The sequence below is a fragment of the Egretta garzetta genome, unplaced genomic scaffold (genome assembly GCF_000687185.1).
Source record: "Egretta garzetta isolate BGI_Z169 unplaced genomic scaffold, ASM68718v1 scaffold215, whole genome shotgun sequence".
Taxonomy (NCBI): domain Eukaryota; kingdom Metazoa; phylum Chordata; class Aves; order Pelecaniformes; family Ardeidae; genus Egretta; species Egretta garzetta.
The window spans coordinates 2,586,017-2,608,975 of NW_009259719.1; the positions used below are offsets into that span (position 1 = coordinate 2,586,017).

General features: G+C 49.8%; 1 protein-coding gene across 1 annotated transcript in view; it reads right to left on the reverse strand.

The window, feature by feature from the left end:
• Positions 1-22,959, reverse strand: part of NCKIPSD (NCK interacting protein with SH3 domain) — a 49,377-nt gene that overhangs the window by 14,662 nt on the left and 11,756 nt on the right. The window contains 6 exon segments of the mRNA XM_035894645.1: positions 1,141-1,311; positions 2,146-2,238; positions 9,079-9,707; positions 11,867-11,954; positions 16,408-16,609; positions 17,371-17,483. Coding sequence (XP_035750538.1) covers positions 1,141-1,311; positions 2,146-2,238; positions 9,079-9,707; positions 11,867-11,954; positions 16,408-16,609; positions 17,371-17,483 — 1,296 coding nt within the window.

The following is a 22,959-nucleotide window of genomic DNA, read 5'->3' on the forward strand; positions in this document are numbered from 1 at the left end:
AGGAATGAACAGGTCAGCCCAGTGGCACATCAAAGAAGCAAGTTGCCTGCTGCAGGGAGCTTGGGGGAGGCCAGCTGCTTTCAGATGTCAGTAGCCCGAGCCCAACCATCTCACAAAGAAACGAAAGGCAGAACTGCTACCCTGCAGATTCTGCAAAGTGAATTCTTGAGAAACGCCTCTGCCATAACAGCATGTCTTGGGCTGAAAACATCTAAAAAACCCATGACCTGAGCAGCAGCCTGATGAGTGCATCATGCAGTTGTACACAGCAGCTCCAGCACTGTTTTCCCCCTGAGAAGTATTGTACATTTCCTCCCACCCCTAAACTATGTGGAAATGGTTGCAGAAAATCCCCTTCAGCCTTGCCCTGCAGCAAGGCATCAGGCCATGTGTTGAGTGATAAAGACACTGGCCCTTATTACACAGAAAAAATATCTGCTCTGCTTATGTCAGAACTGGAGAGGAATATGAAACAGGTGCCAGAGCAAGCCCCACACCAGCACTCGTAACACAGACCATGTCACTGCTGAGCAGCAGCTCGTATACCATCACACTCCCTGCACACATATGGGATCGTATGTGCTAGCAACAGCACTGGGACGCTACTTCCCACTGCTGCTCACTATGGGGATGTACCTCTCCTATATGCACAGATGTGGTGAGATACTTCATACTTGCTCACAAAAATAGCTTTGAAGCTCGCTTTTAAGACAACCAAAGAGTTTTCTTCACATTTAATGGGCCTCACCCTGCAGGTACTTCCCAGCCACAGAGGACATTTTAAATGAAAGACATTTTATATGGGCCTAGGAGCGCAACAACACTCACAGCAAACTTCCAGGTTTGCTGCAGGATAAGTTTTTAGTTTTGGAGGTGACCTGTGATAGGTAAATACCACATCTACCATGAAGAACAGTTCTAAACTCTTTTCAGAACAACTCTGTAAGGTGGAGTGGAAGGCAAGCGCACTGCAGACCCCACAGAGGAGAGCAGGGCTTCACGTTAATGGTAAGGGATGCACAAGAAACTTACGCCCTCCAAAATCGCAGATCTGATGGCAACACAGGGGCTAAGGAGGTCAGAAAAAAGGAACTTCACTGGGACTGTCTCCTCTGCCTACAAAGAGAGAAATTTACTCACCAGGATGCGAAGCAGCTCCTCCAGGTAGCAGCAGATGACATTCTCATCCTCGTAGAGCGCCCAGCTGCGCTGCTGAGCATCATCCTTGTGCCTGGCCAGATCTGCAAAGATCACCTCCAGCCGCTGCTCGTCGTGGCAGATCTGTCCTGAGGGCAGCCCCGCACTCAGATTCTGCACGATAGCAAAACCACTGGTTAGCGGGGTCCTGACAGCTAGCTGTTGTTTGGGTGCCTGTTTCCTCTAATCTTTGTCGCGGGACTGGCAGTTGACCTCATTCAGTCAAGAGCTGGCAGCAAAAAGACAGCAAGTTTAAGGTACACGTTATTTCAGCTCTCATACTTTTGGGCCCTCCACCTACCTCCTTTCCTTGCACAGTTAATGCAGTGAATGAATCAAAATAGGTGCCCGAATTGGTGCATGATCATAGTTTTTAAATCCAAGCCGCCACCATCCTGCTGGAGCATTAGCTGTCTTCTGAGGATGTTGCAGAACCCAAGAAACTTCACTCAATCAGAGCTACACCCCTTTTTTTCTTACTGCTTTTAGTAACCTAAGGCTGATCCAGGCAAACCAACATTCCCAAAGCTGTGGGAATTTGTACCCGAGTCTCTCCTAAATCACATAATTGTAACCTCTTAGCATACAGGCTAACACCTACACCAACATCCCCGCTTCCCTTCGCAGCAAACCAGAGGGTGTTTGCAGAACACCACTGGCTGCTTGCCTGCCCTGGGGAGGGCGAAGGCTGTGGTAAGGGGAATGCCCATTTCCTGTAAGAGAGGAACTTAAGGCAAGAAGCCAACTCAGATGACCACAGCCCTCTGCACATTTCAACACGCTTAAAGGAAAATCCAAAATGCTTGGCTGGAGTACTACGCTCAGTGCCAGTTAAACCTTCATTCGCCCTTCCCGCAGGGCAGCCAAACATGCCACATCTTTCATAGCAGCAGTCCAGTGCGCCAGGAACATGGGGCAACCCAACCTCAGCAAACCCAAAGGTGTTACCTCTCCACAAGACAAGTAAACCAGTGGTTTCCTTCTGGGTGTGGGCATCAGGCAAGTGTTCAGATGCTCTTCAGAGGACACACACAGCAGACTCTGAAAATCATCCTGAGAATGAGGAAAGCCAAACCAGCCAGGCACGAGCCAGGAGCGCTGCCAGGCAGCAGCTGAGCACAGCTCCAGTCTCATCCCCAGTAAAACAGTTGTGTCCTGGGACACAAAACCACCACAAACTACCTCCAGGAAGAAGTTCCCTTCACTGCCCCCTCCCTCCAGCCCAAAAGGGACAGATCTTCCTTTAATCCTTGACTCAAGAGCAAATGCTTGCATGGTACTGTATGTGCCAACTGCTCAATACTACGCCTGCCATCGTCTGCAGCAAGGTTCTGCCTTCTCCCAAACAGCAGAGCTCAACCACTGTTGACAGCAGCTCTGAAGATTGCAGCTATGATGCAGACTTAACTCAGCAAATCTTACTGCACATACTCATTTCTCAAATAGCTGTCATCTGCATCCCCACCACTCCATCTCATACATAACACTTGCCATGAAGGCTTCACTCTTCAGTAGTCTTTCCTACACTTTCCTTCTCTTTTGAGAAAGAGAAGAGAGTAGTCAGACAGCAGTTAACCTGCCCCAACCGCTGCTGTGGTCTGCGGTTTAAGATAACCCTCTAGGACCATAAGTGTATTGTATGAACTACCCGTATTCCTGAGATCAGGGCAAGAGGGGGGACCACCATATGGAATCAGGCTGATTACAGGTGATAAGCCCAAACACCAGTAAGAGAGGTAAGGACTAATTTGCAGAACAACTCAAATTATACACACAAGGGTTTGGCAGCAGTGACAACAAGCAGCAGGAGATCGGCAAGGTGGAAGAGAACGGAGCTGAGAAATTCAATCAACAGGGAAAACCCACTCACTGAGACCAAGCCCTTAATTTTTGGTTGAAGCTGTTCTGCAGCGTGCAGTGACAAGTCATAATCATTCATTGTGAAAAGGTCTTTACCGCTACCAGCCAGGACACCCTGCTACTTCACAGTGTCTTCTCCTCCTGGATTCCTAGAGAAGACTTAGTTCCATCCTGGACTTCCAACAGGCCAGCTGTGTGGCCAGGGGCAGCAAGCCTGTAAGCAGACCTTCACATTACAAGCAGAGCAGAACAATTCTGTACAGAGACCCAAGCCCACATTTTGTGTCAGCGGTGATGCACACAGCCGTGCACCCACAGCACCCGCACGCAGGGCTGCCAAGTGCGGGAGCGGCACCCTCCCTGCACATCTTCAACCCTCCAGCCCCTTCTGGGAAAACCACTGCAGGTTTAACAGTGACGCTTTGTCTGCTTTATTAGAGACAGAATTGTTAGTAATTTGCTTCAGAGTGCTTGGGGTGTGAACTAATTAGGACTTCAATTCAGTGCTTCAATTATATGCTAAAAAAGTATTCTTGTTGTCGCTGCTGATTACATAATCTCTGTCAGGCAGGCAATGAAGGAAGGAACGTGCTGGTTTAACATAAGCCTCTGTACGCTCCTAAAATTTTGGGAATCTGTCAACTTCCAAGCAGAAAACCAGGTAACCAGCTGTGAGAGAGGACGGCAGCCTTCAGGAGCTGAACACAAACGCAGGAGAATCTCCTACTGAATGGTGATTTATCGCTGGGTCTCGCCACCTCCTCCTCTCTTTAGGAGGACCTACAGCACTGCAGCATTGCCTGCCTGTCCTCAGGCGCCCCAGCTGCTTGGGAGAGGGCTCTCCATTTACACACCTTACTCACATCCTCCTCACCAGAGCAGTGCAGGGTTGGTCCTACCTCAATCCACTGCTGGGACGTCTTTTTGGATGAGCATTTTAACGAGTACTCATTTTAATGATCAGCCTCTTATCACTAATCTGCTTCCTCCAATTCTTCATCTGCAGCCCTTCCAACTCCACTGAGCATCAAGCTCCTAATGGACTTGGATGAGATCAATCCATTAACAAGCTCTTCAATTCAACCGGTGTAACTACACCGCACTCTGTTTCAATGCACTCTCAGCACCATTCTCAGTCCTCCCATCACTGGGGTCATGTCCCTGCTTATTAAACATCTTGGCAGCTACTTCAACCCGCAGCCTCATCATATGGCCGTTTCCAGGAACCTGCTGGAGAGCCCATAAGCAGGAGGAGGTTTCAGTACTTCTAATAATGCCACTTTGCATTATCTTGCTGCTTCAAATACTTCCCTCCCCGCAGCCCAGCAGAACAAACTGCTGCAGGGGTTTTGTTCTTCCTGAGCAGCCCAAAAACATTTTGGGAACCTCATGGCACCTTCGCTGCTCAGAGGTGGTCATGTCTGCCATGCAAACCCAGCTGCCATCCTGCCAAGCTCTTCCTCCCATTTATTCCTTGCCCCCTTCCCACGCCTCCCTCCCCATCACCATGCCAGCAAGCACAGCGGATCACTGGTGCCATGGGTATGCACACTGACCAGCAGTGTCCTTCCAGATGAGCCCAGGTCCGCCTTGGGTAAACTGTACAGGAGGTCTTTTACACACATTTCAGGGGGAATTCCCCCTCCTCTGGGGCAGCAAACTGTTCCCACTACAGCATCATCTATAAAAATCGAGCTGCTAATGCTGCTCTCGACACACGCAGACTGCCAGGCAACTCAGCAGCTGCTAAACCAGGTTAAACACGGTTTAAGAGAGACGCCCGGTGTCAGCTAAGCCAAGCTCCCCAGCACAGGCCTTCCACTCGTGCTCCTTCTGCAGCAGCAGGTCTGCTCCTGGCTGGGCACTCCAGGGACACAGCCCCATTGCGGGGCAGGTTGGCTCTGCAAGGAGGCAATGCCTACCGTGCACAGACCTGTGGGGTGTCATGGGGAGAGGAGCACTTGGCTTCCAACCACCACGTTAGCTACACTTCAGTAAGGTCTCTGCAGCCTTTGCTTTCCAGGTGTCCCGGCCATCTGCAGCCCAACGCACGTTTGCTATGCAGATGCACTCAGCAGTGGCTCGCTCTGGAAGAGTGCGGCCCATCTATAGCTCACCGAGACAGCTGCACATGAAGACTCTGGCACAGACCTTCATAAAGGTTCCTCAAGCAATTATGGAGCAAAGGACTTGCCTAAGCACTGATGCATTCCTCCCCGCCTCCAGATTCACGTGTCTTACAATATTTCACTAAGGAGGAGCCCTCCGCAGGCACGCTAACAGCCCAGTCAAAGGGGTCAGCCTTGAAAGCACTCACCCTGCTGACCTTCCCATTATCCCAGGCGAGCAGAGGGACAAAGCTCCCGCAGGGAAAAGCTGAGCCCCAGAGCAGCATTTGTTTCTTGTCAAAAGCAATTCTCCTTTAAGCAAAGCCAAATCAATGAATGAATGGGAACTGCACGTGAGGGGCAGCCCATGTGGATTCAGAGGAAGCAGAGGGAGCTTGGCCACACTAGCCATGAGGTTTGTAGGGGCTCGTTGGTGACAACAGGTGGCCACCAGGCTCTGGTGAGGGGCAGCTGGGAGCAGGTCACAGCCCAGCACTACAAGGGAAACCGCCTCCAGAAACGTGTCACCTCCCACACCAACTTCCTAACTTGTTCCTCCATCTCCTACACTTCCAAGAACCGCCCAACCCCACCCAGCAGCCTGGGCTGGTCTGCAAGACCGAACTGAAGTACAGACCTTTGCTTAAATTTAAGGCAACCAGAGATGGGTCTGAATCACAAGTGGAACACAGCAATGCCAGATAAGTGATTTCTAAGCGCTCCCTCTCAAGGTGTAGCTAGCTTGTGTATTAGGCAATTTTTCTTGCCTCACACTCAAGTTTCATAAATCCTCAAATTGACTTCCCTAGACAAGATGTTTTCGGTGCTACCCCTTTCTCTCAGATGGGAGATAATTCAGCAGAACTGAAGGCAATCACACATCACCAATACATACTAATCCAAGTGATTCTCTAGATGCTCTAAAACCAGGCAACATCTATATTATCTTTAGTTATGTTCAGATTTCAAACGAGTTCCCATGAAAGCCAGCTCCAGTTTAGATGGTCACTGCAGCAATGCCTTTGAAAAGGTTTCATTTCCCTTTGCGCATCTTGCCCAGCCACCATTGCCACTCATCAGGAACAGACTCAAGGACACAAAGAGCAGCCATTTCCAAGGCCGGGCCAAATCCTGACACAGGGAAGGCAACTCAGCATGTTTGCTCCTGCAGATCAGGCTTCCCCAAGCAGTATGGTATCTCTGAAGCACCTTTCCTAAGGTGTGAGCACCTCAGCACCCTCCTTGTCTTTGCTGTTCCCCCAGTGTAGCCGTATGTTACCTCTCTAACAGCAGGAGCATGATGCTGTCCCAGCAGAAGGGTCTTTTGTTCTCTTGAAAACACGTGCCTTGGCAGACTCCACACTGGAGGAGCAGTAAGGTAAATAAGAGGGAAGTGCCACTGCGATTCAATCTTCAGAAGGCACTGGGGGATAAGAGCGAGGTAATGGATTCTGGAATTGATTTTGTAAACTGGTGATCTGACTTCAAATTAAGACTGGAATAGGAATAGAAAGGATACAGCTAATTAAAGAACATGACAGAAAAAGGCTGAAGCAGGTATGATACCTACTATGAGCAGACCAAAGCTTTAAATCAAAGCTGATCTCTTGCTCTGTTTTAGGAGGCAGAAGAAAACCTTGAAAAATATGCAAAAGAAGAACAGACCACGTATTCGCATGGATCGGAGTGCAAAGGGATTTCAGGAGTTACAAATTAAAGAAAAAAAAAAGCCCTTGACCTAGAACTGACAACTCGGCAACAATTCTACACAGAAACCCCTGAGATCATGGAGCTATTTGGTATAATGAACAACACAAAGCCAACGATAATAATTTGTACCATTACACTACGCCAGTGAAGCTACAGCAGTACAGCCTCCCTACAACTACACGTGACTGCCCTTTAACTGTTAGAGCCGGTCTTCTACACCAGGTGAACAACCTCATCTGGGACCAGGCACCCATGTGTCAGCAGAGCTGCGTCTTCGGCATGGGACATTCAGTGAAAATGCACACCACAACCACAACATTTACACCTGAGCACTCTGCAAGTCCACCCAGGCTCTCCTGAAAGCAGTACTGCTCAAGATAGGCAATGAGGAGGTATTACAAGATGGGACAGGACCTTTTTCTGTGTCTCCATGCCGTACCGAGCATTTTTAAGTCCCATGGATGTCCTAGATGACAGATACCATACCAGTTATGGGTAGATACATACTTGACCCTGCACCAGCATCAGAATTTCTTCTCACCTTCTTCAGGTTGGTCTACAGCAATGGCCATGAAATTGAGCTTTTCAAATTCCCTCTGCAGAAACCTGGCACTAAATTACTTCTGCGAAATTAAGCTTATTGTATACCAAGAACAGGTATTACAGATAAAAATAATATTCAAATCTCATCCAAGGTCCAAATAGCAGAAAACTGTACTTTTTAGCATGCAAATCAGAGCCAGAACATTTGCTTGAAACAGCTAAATTTTTTTGCTGAATCTAGATTGCACATTGACACGGTGTTGTTATTGAAGTAGGAAGCAATTAACCATTGGGCTACGGCCACAAACTGAGACTTGGTGATTGCTTATAGGACCCTCTATTCAGCGCAGACAGTTAACCAGATTACGATTTGATCTAGAATTTGAATGCCATTACTTTTCCATATTCAAATGCCTCTGAACAGTTCATTATAATGTTGCCATTAGCAATGGAACTCCAATCTTAGATGTTTATGTACTCCTCAGGGCTGTATTCAGGAAGTGGGAGCTGAAATTTATTATCCCTCTAACCGAAGCAGGGGGCTGCCCAGGTGCACTTCGCCATTTCAACGGCTGCTGTAAGAAGCATCCTTTTATTTCCCTCCTTGTGTATCTGCAGCAGAGGAAGGAGGAATACGCGATCATTTTGGCATACGGTTCATTTAGAACAAGCTCAAGATAATGCTCTTCCTCCAGTGGCTGAAAAACTACTCTTCCATTTTTTTAAGAAAAAAGCAGGGCTGAGGCCCTGTTACAGAATAATAGAGAGGTTTGCATTTATGGAAAACTAGTTTTCATTGCTTTGATGAAAGGCCAGGCCAACATATAGAAGTTTTGGGTGCTCCATCATCAAAAAGAGTCAAAAATCCATGCAGATTTATAGTATGCAATAGGCATGCTGAATCCCCACAGAGGACATGCAGCACCACAGAAGAAAACAAGTTTACACAACGTATTATTTCATGAAAGGTTTCTATAAAGAAGCACTTACTGCAAAGGCTCCAATTTCCTCAGCTTCTATTTGTCACATTCATAACGGAAAACACCTCTTTTTAAAAAGTCACTTTCATTTCTTTCTCTGATTCTATGCTGCCACAATGGTTCTCCATGAGCCTTCACAATCAGTGGTCAACAGCTCATGTCAGAGCTTTCTTCACCGTGCCTCAAGTCCCAGTGCAGCCATTCCCACCGCTGCTTTGTCGCCAGTGCTGTCCCTGGGACCTGGAAGCCTGTCACCTCCCACCTGATGTGCTCCTGTGGCTCACTTCACTGCTCTCCATCTCAGCACCCTCTCCCTAAACTGCAGTCTCATCTGAGACACCCACCCCTCCACCACAGCCTACCAGTGCTTCCCAGCACCAAGGGCCCTCTCAGCTGGTTTCACCTCACCCCCAGCTCCAAACTCAAGGTTATGTCATGCACCTGCAGCTTACTTGAGAAATAAACTCACCTGTTCTTCACTTTCCAGCACTCAGACCTTGTTTAAACCCCTGGTTCCCTTGGCTAGACATTTACCCCATGTAGCATCTCCCCCCTCTCCTTTAGGATCTCACTGCTTCTCATCCCAGACATTAAGAGAGCTCACTGAGCTCATAACACCGTCTGCCCGATGGTAGGAGGTGGTTTGCAGCAGCCCCCTGGCCCAGCCCTGCACACATTACCTTACTCTCCACCACGGAGATGAGAATCTGCTCCATGATGCTGCTGGTTGCTGGAACGGAGGTCTGGATGTGGCCGATGACAACTCCAATGGCCACGCGGGATAGCTCATAGCTGAGGTGGGTGTTCCTGCGCACCAGCTCAATCAGTTCGGCACCTATCGTTTTGGGCACTGATGCCGCCAGACCACTGGGTTCTGGTGGCACTGGCTCCACCACAGCCGCCTTCTTATCCTCCAGGCAGAGGGAGTTGAAGGCATCCAGGCTTGCAGGGGGGGCCGGAGCAGCTTTCTTCACCTGAGAAGTCTTCTCCCCATCCACAGTGTGGGACCTCTGGGTCCCCCCTTCAGCTGGCGGTGCTGGGGCAGCCCTCTTGGTCTGGGGAGATTTGCTGGCCCCATCCTTTGGGGAAGTCCCGTAGCGGGAGTGGGCCACAGAGCCAGCATCCAAATTACGTGTTATTGTGGTGTGGACGCTCCGGCTCGGGACAGGGGGTGGGGTGTTGGCAGGACTGGAGGTGGCCGTCGGGAGAGCAGCCTCTGACGCAGAAGAAGCAGTGTACAAGGTATCCAGGGATGTCGTGCTTATAGAAGAGGCGCTAGAAGCTGACCCAGGGATAATTTCAATAGCATCTGAAAGGGAACAATTAAAAATGCCTTAGCAACAGCATCAAAGGAAAAAAAGAAAAAAAAACCAACAAATTGCTACAGTGCAGTCCATTAAAAGGCTCATTGTGCATGCGACCAGAGCTGTTTAACTCCTCTTCCTGCCTCACTTATCTCAAAGCAAAATTGTACCAGTTCTCTCTGGAGGATTCCCGCACAATCACCTCTTTGGAAAGGGGAAAACTACTCTATTGAGATGAATAACCTTCAAAGGGCTTAGTGTTTTACGCAGGGGAAGAGGGGGACAGGACTAAGGGACAGAAAAGTCTTTTCCCCCTGGTTTAGCGAGGGCCTCTTTGTGCGTTCAGGATCTAAGCCCTCACTTTTGAATGACGGTGCCTGAGAATTCCAAGACACCGAAGGCTTCACACACCAGCCCGCGCCTCCCTCTTGCACAAACCTCACCAACTGCACACCACAGTTAGCACCGACGGTGAAGGGAACATTTGGCTGACAACACCTCTAGTCTCTCCCTTTCAGCACTCTCCAACGTTTGATCACGAGCCCTGCAGCCCTGCTAGCGTCCACCGCTTTCACAAGCCTCCACGCTATCTGCTCTAACGTATTTCTTCCCCCGCCTCTAATCTTGACTAGTTCTTAGCAGTGGTAGCTACACCACCTTGTAGTGGATTTTTGTTCCTTGGAAGAAAAGAGATTTTATGATTTCTCTCTCCTTTAACCTGGCCTAATATATATTTGGGTAAACCTTATCCATTAGTTTCTAGGGGGCAGAAATATATCCAAGTCCTTCCCTGACTATGAAAACAGCTACTTGGGCAAGCACTGGACTACCTTCATCTAGAGCTTCATGACTGCAGCTGATGTTGGAAGGGAAGGAATGCACCCCACGGGGAGCCCAGCTCTTGGGGAAGGCGGTTTCCCCCACACCAAAGGAAGGACCAGTGGGACAGACACGTGAAGTGCCTTTGCTGCACCTCCGCAGGCATCACCAGTCCCTCCTGCCCCATCGCTCCTGGGAGCCCGATGCTACTCCATTCACTGCTCCATCCCAAGCACAAGCCAGGCAGAAAAGCAGGGCCCCTCCCTCCCACAGGGGCTCAGCATCCCTCTTTTTCCTTCTTCTCACAGAACAACATTCACAAAATCATAGCTCCCACCACGCTTCATCAAATCAAGATAAGAAGTTGAAGGAAACTGACCTTTGCGAATTGCCACTACCACAGTGAAAAACGGCTCAAAATTAAGCATGCTGGTGCCAGCCCCAAGTTTCAATTCACTACCTGCAAGACAACAGCTCTGCCCCGCTTCTTACAAGCAGAGACGAGCGGGCTTGAGATGGGCTGCGTGTCACCAATGGCGTGACTGTCACAGCGCAGGAGAGCTGGCCAAGCTGACAGCAGCTCAGCAGGACGACCACTGCCTCTGCCAGCCCAACCACGCTGAAGATGGAGAAGCTCCTGCCTTGGCCCCGTGGTCCTGCTCTGCTCTGAAGCCCTCACCCCGAGCAGCTCCCCTGCCTGTGGGCAGCATATACACGGCCGTGCTCCGGCATTATTTGCGCTCCTTACAGCCACCAGCCGCCGCTTCTATGGAAATCTCATCCGAGCACTGCACAAAGAAAGCACCTGACAGACTAGGAGCCAAAAGCAGACTTGGACCTGTCCTAAAAGCGCTACCAGCGAGTTCCTGCAGTGAACTACCACACTCTGCACTGCCAGGGAAACCTCCCTCTGCCTTGCTGGGAGATGGCCATGGGGTCTGCGGGAGTTAAACACCCACAAGGGTCTTAAACCACCAACATTGTGTGCTGGCCAGGTTAGCCACACAAGCAGGCAGAGTTTGCTCCCAGGAGACCACATTTCCCAGGGCCACAGGCAGTGGAGGACGCTGTGCCTGGCATCCATCCACAGGCACCAGGCTGCCCAGACCCCCCTGGATCAGAGAGCATGAAGGAGCACTGGCCACTAGCTCATAACTGCTAGCATTAAAACTTATAGGAATTTGGGATAGAGAGAAATATATATGAAAGGATATAAAACCTATGGGAATTTAGGTTATATATGAGGATGCCCTTCTAAGCACAAAGCAAAAGCATCCCGGCACCATGACTTATATTGCCCAGCATCCATTTCATGCCCAAGATCTAGACAGCAGTTTGTCCTTACTTTTAACGGGAGCAGCAATCTGTGCGTTCTTGCGTTTCTCTGGAGGTGGGGGGGTGATAGGAGCAGCACGCCGGGGCTGTGGTGGGATCTATAAGGAAAGATTTCAGAGCAATCAAAGGAGGTTGACAATAAAGACATTCCCTGTTATGAAACCTTCTTTCTCGCGTGCATGTGTAGATTTGTCCTTACATCTCTCTCATCATTCGGGGAAGTTTTCTCAGGAGGACAGATATTAATAGGCAGCTTCCTAGAAGAACAAAGCAGGACTCAAGCCTGCTTCATCCCCTCCTTGTGACAGGCAAAGCAGCCCTTGTTTAATTGCTGTGTTCAGCAGCACACAGCACACGCATCGTGTAGACCTGTCAAGCATTTACTCCTCCTTTATTCCAAATGCGATCCCACACACTCACTGTGACTCCACATTACTCTCAATAGCTCCACAGAGGCTGCAAACAGAGTGCATATTTAGACACTCTTCTGGAGAGATCCATTACATCAGCTACAAATACCCTTGCAGAAAGACAAAGCCAAGGACTGGAGACATGTAAATGCCTTTGCCATGCTTTCAGAGCTATTTCTGCTCATGCAGGGAGGGAGAAAAATAGGGCTAGACCCTCCGTGCAATCCTACGCTACCTATAGCAACACCTGCTGGGAAAAGCTTTTGCCAGGGACTTGTGCTAACTCTCAATATCTAGGATGTCTCCTGCAAGTCTCCTCCACTAGGAACGCCGAGCCAGTGGCGTATGAGCTACAGACCCAGATTCCTGCACTCATCTTTTCCTGTCAGATCCAGACAGAATGATCACTGACATTGCTTTCACCAAGAATTACGCCGGTGCAGTGTAACCTCAGGGTTAACCTCTGATCAGTAAGACACCGCTGAACACAGCAGCCAGCCTAGGTGGGAGCACATTGCATCAACACGCTAATCCTCACATCCCAGCGGCTCAGGGCCAGGAGACTCTTAGGGGTCTCTTAGCACTTCTGTGGTTCAGAGCCTGCTGCCTGAAACACACCTCTGTTTTTATGGGATATTGCAATCACTGCCTGCAGTAAAGCTGCCGAGGGCAGCACGGGAAGGGAAAGGAGGCGATGGCCTGAACGTCTCAGGTAGCCCAGGTTGAAGCCATCTGGCATCTACCTACCATAGTGACATCCAGAACACCACACAGTGCCATTTTCCCAGGTTTCTTTAGCCCTGGAAGAGAAGTTTTTCTGTGACCCATCAGTGCTGAACAGCCCTGTAACACTGCACAGGGCACAGAGTGCTGCCAGTCCCTGCAGGGAAAAACTGAGACAGACCCCTGAAAGGTGGGATGAGCCATTTTAAATAGCTTAGAAGAAGGAGAATGAAAAATGTACTTTTTTTCCTCTGGATCCAGGAAGGACAGAAACTTCCTCTGAAATGGGAGAAAAGATATTCCTGGAAATAAGACACCTTCAGGAGCCACCTCAAATATTCCAGACTCAGTGTCACGAGCTGACAATGCAGTGCTCACAGCCCATGCCTGGAGCCCACCAGACAAGTGAAGACACAGCAGTTTGCACAGCTTACAAAGACTTTTTAAAAGGGATCTCTTGGTCACTTTCTCCCACCCAACACCTAATATATCCAACCTTTTCCTATGGCAGATAACAAGTTACTTCTTTACAAGCGCCTTTAGCTGGTGGATTAGTATGAGATACTGCTGCAGACTCCCGGCCTGAGCTCTTCTGCTCTTGTCAATCCATCCCACATTGTTCTCTGGGTAAAACGCTATATGATACTGGCATACAGCTTCAAAAATTATCTGTGTTGGTCCAAAAAAGAGATTGCACAGCTGACAGAGGCCAAACAGATCAGGAGGGGTCTCTGCATCGCGTGGCTGGAAGGCTGGTCCCAAATCCGGAAAGCTCAGCTGTGCTAAAAGCAGAGCCCTCTCTGCAGAGCAACGGAGCTAACAGCACGAGTCGGAGCCGCTTGGCATGGCACAGCCACCATTACCGAGGCAGTGGGATTTAGCAGACAGGCAGGCTCAGATCTTAAAGCAGCAGCATGACATTATTTGGAGATAGCTAAGGCTAGGTCATTCTGGAGTATTTCCATGGCTTCATTAGCCCTTCCAAATTTACCACGCAAGTTTAACACAGTTATTACAGACCAGCGCTTAAATTAATAGATGTACAGCTAATGTTAGCTCAGAGCCCTGCCAGCCTCATTTGGACCTGAAGCATCAGATGAATTTCTCTGTGCTGGTGCCTCCCTGAGCTATGAGCTGCCTCACGGTCAGGAGTTGTGAGGGATAACCAACGGCCATCCCCTCCCTCCACCCCATGTCCCAGCTGCTGCACAGGGCCAAGCGGAGGATGTACAGCATCGAAACTCCCAAGGGAAGGGGAGGAAATGGGAGAAAACACCCTCTGTCCAGCTGCTATTAGGAAGGTGACCATGTAGGAGGTCCCTGCAGCACAGGTCCCTCCCGTCCAGAGGGGAGAAGGGGAGGGACCCTACCACAGGTCCAGAGAGAAGCACCTACACACGTGTTGAAAGTCTTCCTTTACCCAAGTGTCTAAAAGAGGGCTGTGAACTTCCCCAAATCCATGGATTTTACACATGCGCTTCCTCTTTTTTTCCATTTTGCAGGGACTGCTAGTGGAGGCTTTGCTCCCTGCGCTGCTTGAGACGAGAACCAACTCAACCACAACACTCCCATCCCCTTCCCAGATGGGCAAGCAGAGACCACCACTCCTTCACCTCCTGAGAATGATGCTATTATAGTAGGAACCTTTAAACAAACAAACAAACAAAAAAACCCCACCAGAACAAAAAACCCAAACCAACAATCTCCTACCCACCACCTCCTCTAGGCAAGCTCTGCCAAGCCAGACAGACTGGTCTGCAGCAAAGGCTTCTGGAGATGAGCATCACAAACCCACTGAGCACGCACAAAAGCGGCAGACTAAAATATTCTGAGATCCCAAGCTCCTCCCTTGGCAGCTGCTATGTAACTGCCCCAGCTTCCCACCTTATGCTAACTGTGGAGGAGCTGAAGAGAGGCTCAGCACAGGTGCCATCACCAAGTACTTCAGCCAGTTCAGCCCTGGGAGCAAAGCCACCAACAGGAAATTTGCACCTTAAATTTTGCTTAAGTTTTCAGATGCAAACATTGAATGTACCCAAAAATCCCAAGCAGTGAGAAGCACATCCCCAGACCTCTGCTTCTCCAGACTTAGTGAGAAAGTTTAGATTTCAGTACGCCTCCTCTTAGGCAGCTGCATAACCAGTGGAAGAAAGCAATGCTGCTTCCTCTATTTCATATTTTCAAAGCACACAGGAAATCCCTCAGCTGAGCTGTTAAAATCTCAAGGAGCCCTTTCAGCACAGGGCAAAGCTGGAAGCCCTTTGACTGTATCCTCAGTGCCACCCAGACAGAAACAGTTCTTTGTCAGCTAAGGAATCTGTTTTGCTCCTTTTTGGCAAGCAACCAAACCACAGACCAGATAAAGATGGGGAACTGGCATGGAGAATGGGCCAAAAGGTGCTCCATTCGCTTAGCCCGTAATGCACAGGCTTGAGAATGGAGCTGGTTTGGCTGCCCAGAAAAGAAAACTAATATCAAGAAGAAAAATGGGGTTTGTAGGGATTGACGTGTTCTGCACGAGCCAGAGCTACCTTTTATCTCTGCAGACTCACAGTTCTTCAAGTGTAAAACAAGCCTCATCTGCTAGGAGTGACAGCGTGTCAGTACCTTATAAACACTGCCTCCAAACACTCATCCCAGATAGACGAAGAAAAACTACAGCGCACATGTTCATCCATAGGAGAAGAAAAATCTCCACGCTCATCCTTGCTTGGCGCCTTTAGCCCTGACATCCAGCTACACCTACACTGTGTAATCGGCCACATCATTCATCCCCAGCAACTGCTGCATCCGTCCTGGGCTGCTATTTTGAAGCCTCGCTGGCGCCACACAGTAACCTTGGAACTGTGTGCTGCCAAGATAAAAACCAAAACCTCTAACTCATATTTCCTGCAATTTACCTTTAATTCATCATGACAAGCAATGTTCAGACAAAGCAGGATCTTTTGGGTTTTTTAATTTTTGAGTAGTAAAAATAGGCAGCCACAGCAGTTTGAAATGCTTAAGGACCAAAGATCATGTTGTGCAGATTTAACAAGGGGTAAACAAAGCAGTGCGGAGTACTTAGAGGGAGTTCTGCTGCTCATGTCAAAACTGGTTTTCAAAGTATTCCCTGGGGAGCTTGCAACTCTTTTAGAAAGCTGTCAAGAGACAGTCACACAATATAAAGCGGATCTCGCGTGTCACCATAAAACCCTGGACCCTCCAGGATCCCAAAAAGCAGCACAAGTGCAAATGGCAGAGGGACTGTTCCAGACTCCTTACGTGGGGACAGCTTCAATTTACATCGCAGTAATCCCAGGTAAGCAGCACAACCACTTGATTTGTGACTTCAGCTGCAAAGGTGTTTCATTAAACAGGACAAGCGATGCCATACCACACCAAAGGAGGAACCTAGAAAGTGTCCAGCCACTGTTACCTGATAGAGACCTTCATCCTCCTCCTCGAACTCGGTGTTTGGAAGACTGTGATGTCGCTCATATCCGGTCCGGCACACCCCGTTGGGCTGCCGTGCCACATCCAGATGGTGATCGCTGGAGGACTGCGTCATAACCATCCCCTGCGGGGTGGGAGAGTGACCTTTGCGGGACACAGTCTCCTTCCGGTGATGGATCAGTTTTCTGAAATGGAATGACGACATCAGGAATAACAAAGCTAAAGGAAGGGAGTGACTGTGCTGCAACATTTAAATGATATTGTAAAATGATATATTGCATTTGGGCTATATATACCAGAATGGGTTATATTACTCTGAACACCAACTCCAGTTTCATTAACAACTAAGGAAGCACTTCTGGGGGAGGAAGGAAGAGGCTTTACAAGAGCCCATGATTTATTCATCAGTTCGCTGGAGAAAAATGCCTCTTCCTTGGGGGAGAGTCACACATTGCATTGCAAGCTTCAGAAATTGCCTGCGCTTTAAAATCGCTGTTCAACTGAGATTAAACCAGCGTGCCTCAGCAGACAGTGTGAGGCGTCAGACAAAAACAAAAATTCTCCTCACAAGCAATTATTTGAGAACATATTAAGGACCTTGTGCCACAAGCCAACAACCTCTACAACTCCTGGCTGTTAGAGAGGAGAAAATGAACCCAGAAAGGTTTTGGATTTCTCCTCCAAGCCTACAGTGCAGCTGAGAGTTTTCTCCTCTTTACACACACAGGGATAGAGGGGGAGACCCTTTGCTGGGCACAGTTGACTGGAGGAGCAGCATCAGCTACCAGCTCGAATGCTGGGAAGCTCTCTGAGTGCATCAGCACTTTGCAGCCCAGGGACTCAAATCAACAACATCCAACTTGACCCCCCAAAATAGAAAAGACACAAGCATCACATGCTGACCACCCTCCATCCGCCACCTCTCCCAGATGCCCACCGTACTTACTGGAGGACATCTCTCTGCTCCAGGTTGTACTTGCCCCCATTCTTCATTGCTGCGTTGTGCACAGCCTCAATGGCACGGTCAATAGACTGGAGAACCACATCTTGCTCCAGCACCTGAGAAACACAACATCCCGCACGTTATCGCACTGCTTCAGCTGTGGCTCTTTTGCGCCAGAGCTTACGGCAGGAGAGACCACAGCATGTGAAACCCAGAGAGCTGGCGCCGCACAAGCCAAATGGCCAGCAAACAGCTCCCAGAGACAGAACCCCAACTCTGCACCATCTCACTTTTCCCTCCTTCCTCCAAAGGAAACGTGTTTGAAGCCGTGCTTCAAACTGAGTCTGCCCATTCAAGGCTTATGGATGGAAAAGAAAGTCACTGTTACAAGCACTGAAGTCCAGCAATCACTACAAAACGACCAGGGGCAGAGCTTTATAACCATGCAGCAGCCTGGAATATTCAGCCTGCTGCAGGGAGCTTTTGAAATCCCACTGCAAAGCCCAGCTTATCCCAAGCTCAATTCCTTCTGCTCTCACTGCCCTGCTACGGAGCAAATACACAGCTGTGAATGTCACACACCTAGTCAAAATCTGGTAGCCTTCAGAGTTCATTGGCTCTGGGTTTGCATTTTCACTTGCTTTTTTTCTTGATTGTTTTTATACTTGTTTCACCACTTGAAGTGCCTTTTCCAAATCTCCACCCAAACTGTCATAGCAACATTTATTCCTCCTGCCAGCCAGTTTAGCACTCATTACTGCAGCTGAAATAAACACCAGCCTTGAAGCAAGAAATACCAAAGATGTCATTCCCTGGGCTTATACAGGAGGCTGGGAGAGCTGTGGCGAAGGGGCACAGGAAGGTAAAGCAGGTTTCCACGCTTGGGACATTCTTCAAGGCTTTGTTCATCAACAGCTGACATGCCTTCAGAAGAAGAGACCTGTACGGGACTAAGGCTGAAGGCAAAAGACATGCTACCAAATCTTTGCCCTGGATCCAGCAGACCCACAGGACCTCCCATAAGCTGCCGCCAGCCAGCACCATCGCCGTCCATTCGGTACCACCATCGGCAGCCTCAGCACGTGCACGACAGGGAGGAGCAGGAGAGGAGGGGAGTACTTGGACTCCAGCCCTCATTGCAGCTGTTTGAACACTAAAACCCCCTTCATCTTTGTTTGCTTTGACCCCTCCCTGCATCAGAGCAACCATTTATCCAGCCAAGGAGCGGCTGGAATCTCATCAAGGATGCACCTTAATTGGCCTTAGGGGGCTGCAGAGCAGCAGAAGGCAAGCCCTCCCCACCAGGGCTGAAAGTGCCTGCCTCCATAGGACTGGCATGCAGTTTTCTGATAACACGCTATGTTTTATTTATATCCTGATTAATTACTAAACCAAATGTGAATTAACAGCAACTGCAGACTGTGGGGAAAAAAAAACTAACAACAACCCAAACCCAACCTCCAAACAAGGTGGGCCCCTCTGCAATACTCAGCTCTGAAAAAGAAAAATTCAGCAGGGTTTTATTTTCTTGGTTTGTTTTCTCAAGAAAGAGAGATAGGGAGGAAAGCATCTGGGGAAGACTTTAAAAATAAAACTAGGTGTGTTAAAATGTGTCTACCGAATTCATTAAAGTATCAGATCAAGGACAAAACCAACACTCAGAACCCAACTTGGGGATGAAGCCTCCAAGCAGCCCCATATGGTCTAGGGAGCATTTCACCACCTCTAACTACAGATCTAAGCAAAGAAACTGAGCAAAGCTCATTTGAACATCTTTAAATGAGCATTGGAAGGAAAGGCAAGTTACTTCACAGAATGTAGCTTGTTTTCTGAGAAAACAAGGGAAAATGACGTCAAGCTGCACACTTTCTCTGCGGAAGGGGAGCAGCACAAGAATCTCCAGCGTTGCTGTCCCCAGGGGAGACCCCTGCCCTCCGCAGAGCCTGCCTGCCCTCGTGCCGCTTCCACCTGAGCTCCCACCCCAAAATTCAAGACAGCTCCCGCTACAGCCTCCAAACACGCACCCTGGCATACTCCCCAATCCCCCACTTGTAGTTCCTCCACATCCCCCACCGTCCCCTCCAAAGCCACCCCCTCCACAAGCTGCACCCTTCGTGCTGCCTTCTCTCACCCTCCCCGGCCCGCCAGGCTTTCACCCACATGGGTTTCCACCTTTCTCAGTCTGATCTTCCCAGGGAAGATGGCAGTACAGAGCGCTGAATCCCACTGAACGGCTCAGCGTCTCTGCCTTCTCCCAGAGAGCCTGTCGACGTTGTCCATAGTCCTCAGGAATCCACGGGCTGGAGCTGCTACTCCCTGTGTGATGCCATTTGTTATGGAGAGGCACTTCTTTCCTGATAAAACACAGCATTTTCACACTAATGCGGCAGTGCTGTGACAACCGGCTTTTAGCTGCTGTGCTCGTTCCTTTGTTTCTGCTCCCCAACCCTCTATTAACAGGGCCCTGTCAACAGGGCTGGAATAAAAAAGCAGCATTAACTTGCCTCTTGCACTTCATGACATTGTTGATGCTGCTCGTAAATCATCTCCTCCCTTGCTCTGCTGAGCTGGTCAGGGGGCAGGGTCTTCAGCACAGGGGTCACCTTGCATTTGGGGTTTGCAGGACACCCAGCATTGGGGATCCCCTGCACTGTAGTCATAAACTTAAAAAATAGAAATCAGTATCCTAGATAAATCAGGTGATTAGAAGGAATCTGCACACTCCTCGGGTTAACCAAAATGGTATTGCTTTATTTGAAAAGGATGGACAAAAAAGCACGTTGCAGTTACAAGGAGCATGGGTTCGCAGCGTTGCCAATGTCTCCCTTACAATCTCCTTCCCCCTAGGACTCCGGGGATGACCTGCTCACAGCAATTCAGGATAATGCATGTGCCTTGAGATCCTCCTCATGCAGTTTAGGGAGACCAGTCACTCCGCAGCGCTGGCAGGGGATTCCTGCCCACATCCAGCACCCATTCCCGAGGATGCTCGCAGACGGGACACAGGCAGGGCGAGCGGCCCAGCGGGGAGGGCGGGGGGGGCACAAACCGTCGCCAAGGTAAGGGAGCAGAGCCTTTGAGCTCAGGCAGGAGAGAGTGGTGCTCAGAAGCCTGCTCTCACCCCCGCAGGGCCCTGCGCTGTGATCCAGCCCCTGCCCCCTCCCACGCTCCAGGATTCAGAGATGAAACCCTGCTCATGGCGGGCTAAGCCAAGGCTCACACGGAAGCAGGGGAGCACATGAAAGGGCATCGCTGCGCAGCGTGCTGTCAGAGGAGACGTACCAAGTAAAGCCCAGGAATTCAGCTGGATTTACTGAAGCTGTGCTGGTAACCACACGAGTGGGGGCTGGCAGAGCCCCAGCAACTGCTGCAGCACACTAGCTGTTAACTATATCCTTCACCAGTTACCAGCTTGCCAGCGGCACAGCCACACCGATGGCTCCTGAAATGCAGAGAAGGTGGCAGGGATAGGGCAATGACGGTGGTGGAAGGCACCGGCTGTGCGTGCCCACCCTTACGGGGCGAGGGCAGGGGTCTCCTCGATTGGCGTGGAGGGGCACAGCTACCGGGCTGTGGCCAAGAGGCATCAGTAGGACACCAGCTCCTGTCCAACGTACCATGAAAACAGAGGGGTGTTTTGGCAAGGTATGGATCCACATTCACATGGCATCTCACCCCAGAAAGGAGTGGCCGCTACCCCCTCTATCAGATAGTTCTGGTTTAATCAAATAAAATGCTGCAGCAGAGAAACAGCCTGTCACAACCAGCCTGGCTACACCAAGAGGCAGGGGAAGAGCAGAGCAGTGACCCCTGACAATCACGGGCTGGACTGGCTGATGGGCCACCGCTTCAGAGAACTGGGGGCACCGACGGCACCCTGCAGGCGAGCTGCCCTGCAGGAACAAGTTACAGCTCAATTAGAGCCATGAACATCAGCCAGGAAATGGAATTTCTTCCTTCATAGCCCAGTGTAGGAGAGTCACAGGAGCATCAATAAATCATTACTTCCTCTCTCCTTGCTAATAACAGGAGCAAACAAAGGGTTTCCCCAGAGCCCACTGCCAATTTCCTCCTGCCCCCATCCGGGGCTCCCCACCTGAGAGGGACAGAGCCAGACCTGGGCACTGCCCTGGGGTGCTCTGCACACCCCCCTGCCCTGAGGCAGGCGGGGAAGGATGCCTTTCCCAGGGCCAAAGCCAGGCTTTTAAGAAGCATCCTTCCAGGACGTCTCCTGGGTACCCAAGCGTGGCCAACACGAGGCACGGCCGTGCGCAGGCAGGAACGCATTCAACCCCGTGGCTCACGCTGCTCTCATCTCCACTACCCCAAGAGCGGTCTCCGCAAAGAGAGCACAGATGCACAGGACGTGTTGCACACCCCTGCTTCCCCGCATACGGGCTGACGAGAGACCCGAGCGTTTCGGAAAACACTATCGGTGTCCTGGCTGCACAGGCAGCACGACCTCCTCTCCTGCTCTCCCAGGGCTATTGAAAATGTCACTCCCCTCCCTCTTCATTTTGAGTCCCTCCACACATACCGCTGGTGTTGTTTAAATGCACTCACACAGAAGAACTTGCTCAACAGTCTAGAATAATCATACCTTTCAGAAAAGCATTTTCTAGACAAACAGGCTGACAGCTGCATCAGTGCAGAGAGGCTCAGCCACCCTGCGTGTGCGAGACTCCCACATTTATGAAAGTGACCCATTAACGTATGGCAGGCTTTTCTTTGCCTCCACAGGGGGCTGATCCAAGAAAACATGGCTTTTTTTTTTTTTTTTTTTTTTTTCTCCCTTCTGCCTCCTCAGTTTTTAGTGATCAAAGGCGTTTGCTCTTCTGCATGTGCAGGAATTGGTGCCCTCATCCCAGCAGCTGCTTTTGCAGCCATAGGGGTACCCAGGCAGGGCTGCTCATTTTCACCCTCATGTCATTGCTCCGGCTCTCACAACACAACAACAAAAGACAGACAAAGTTTTTGTTTTCAGTGACAGCTCAGTTTCCATGCAGCTGCGCTGACACGGACCACTGCTGAAATTAGGATATTTATCCCGCTGGCATACACAGGCACAGGCTGGTTCTTTGTTAACTCAAATCGGAGACGAACGCCACCTCTTAGGTCACATGCCCTTCGTCCCCAGTCACCACCAGACTGCCTGCACGCTGTATCCTTTCAGATTTAAACGATCGCTGCAGCAATTTACAAAAATCAGCTAGCCTTTGTCCGCGGCAGAGCGATATACCAGATATGGGTTCCCCTTTCTGAGCCACGCAGCTCAAACAAACAGGCTGAGTTTTGGTTTTTGCATTGCTGTGGGAAATTCAGCTCCTTTCTCTTCCCCTTTCTGCAGCCTCAATCAGAAATTTTTAGTCCCCAGGCTGTTGGTTAAGAGATATGCATTAACTTATTCTTGTCGGCATGAAGATATTGTGCCTCGCGGCACTTAAAAACACATGATAAAAACGCAAGTGAAACAATGGGCAACTGTCCTGGTTACTGAGCAAATAAGATGAGAAGAGCTCCAAACAAACCTGCAGCATCTCTGACTCGCTAGAGAGCGAACAAAGACATGGCTGAGCTCTTCTGAAAAACAGG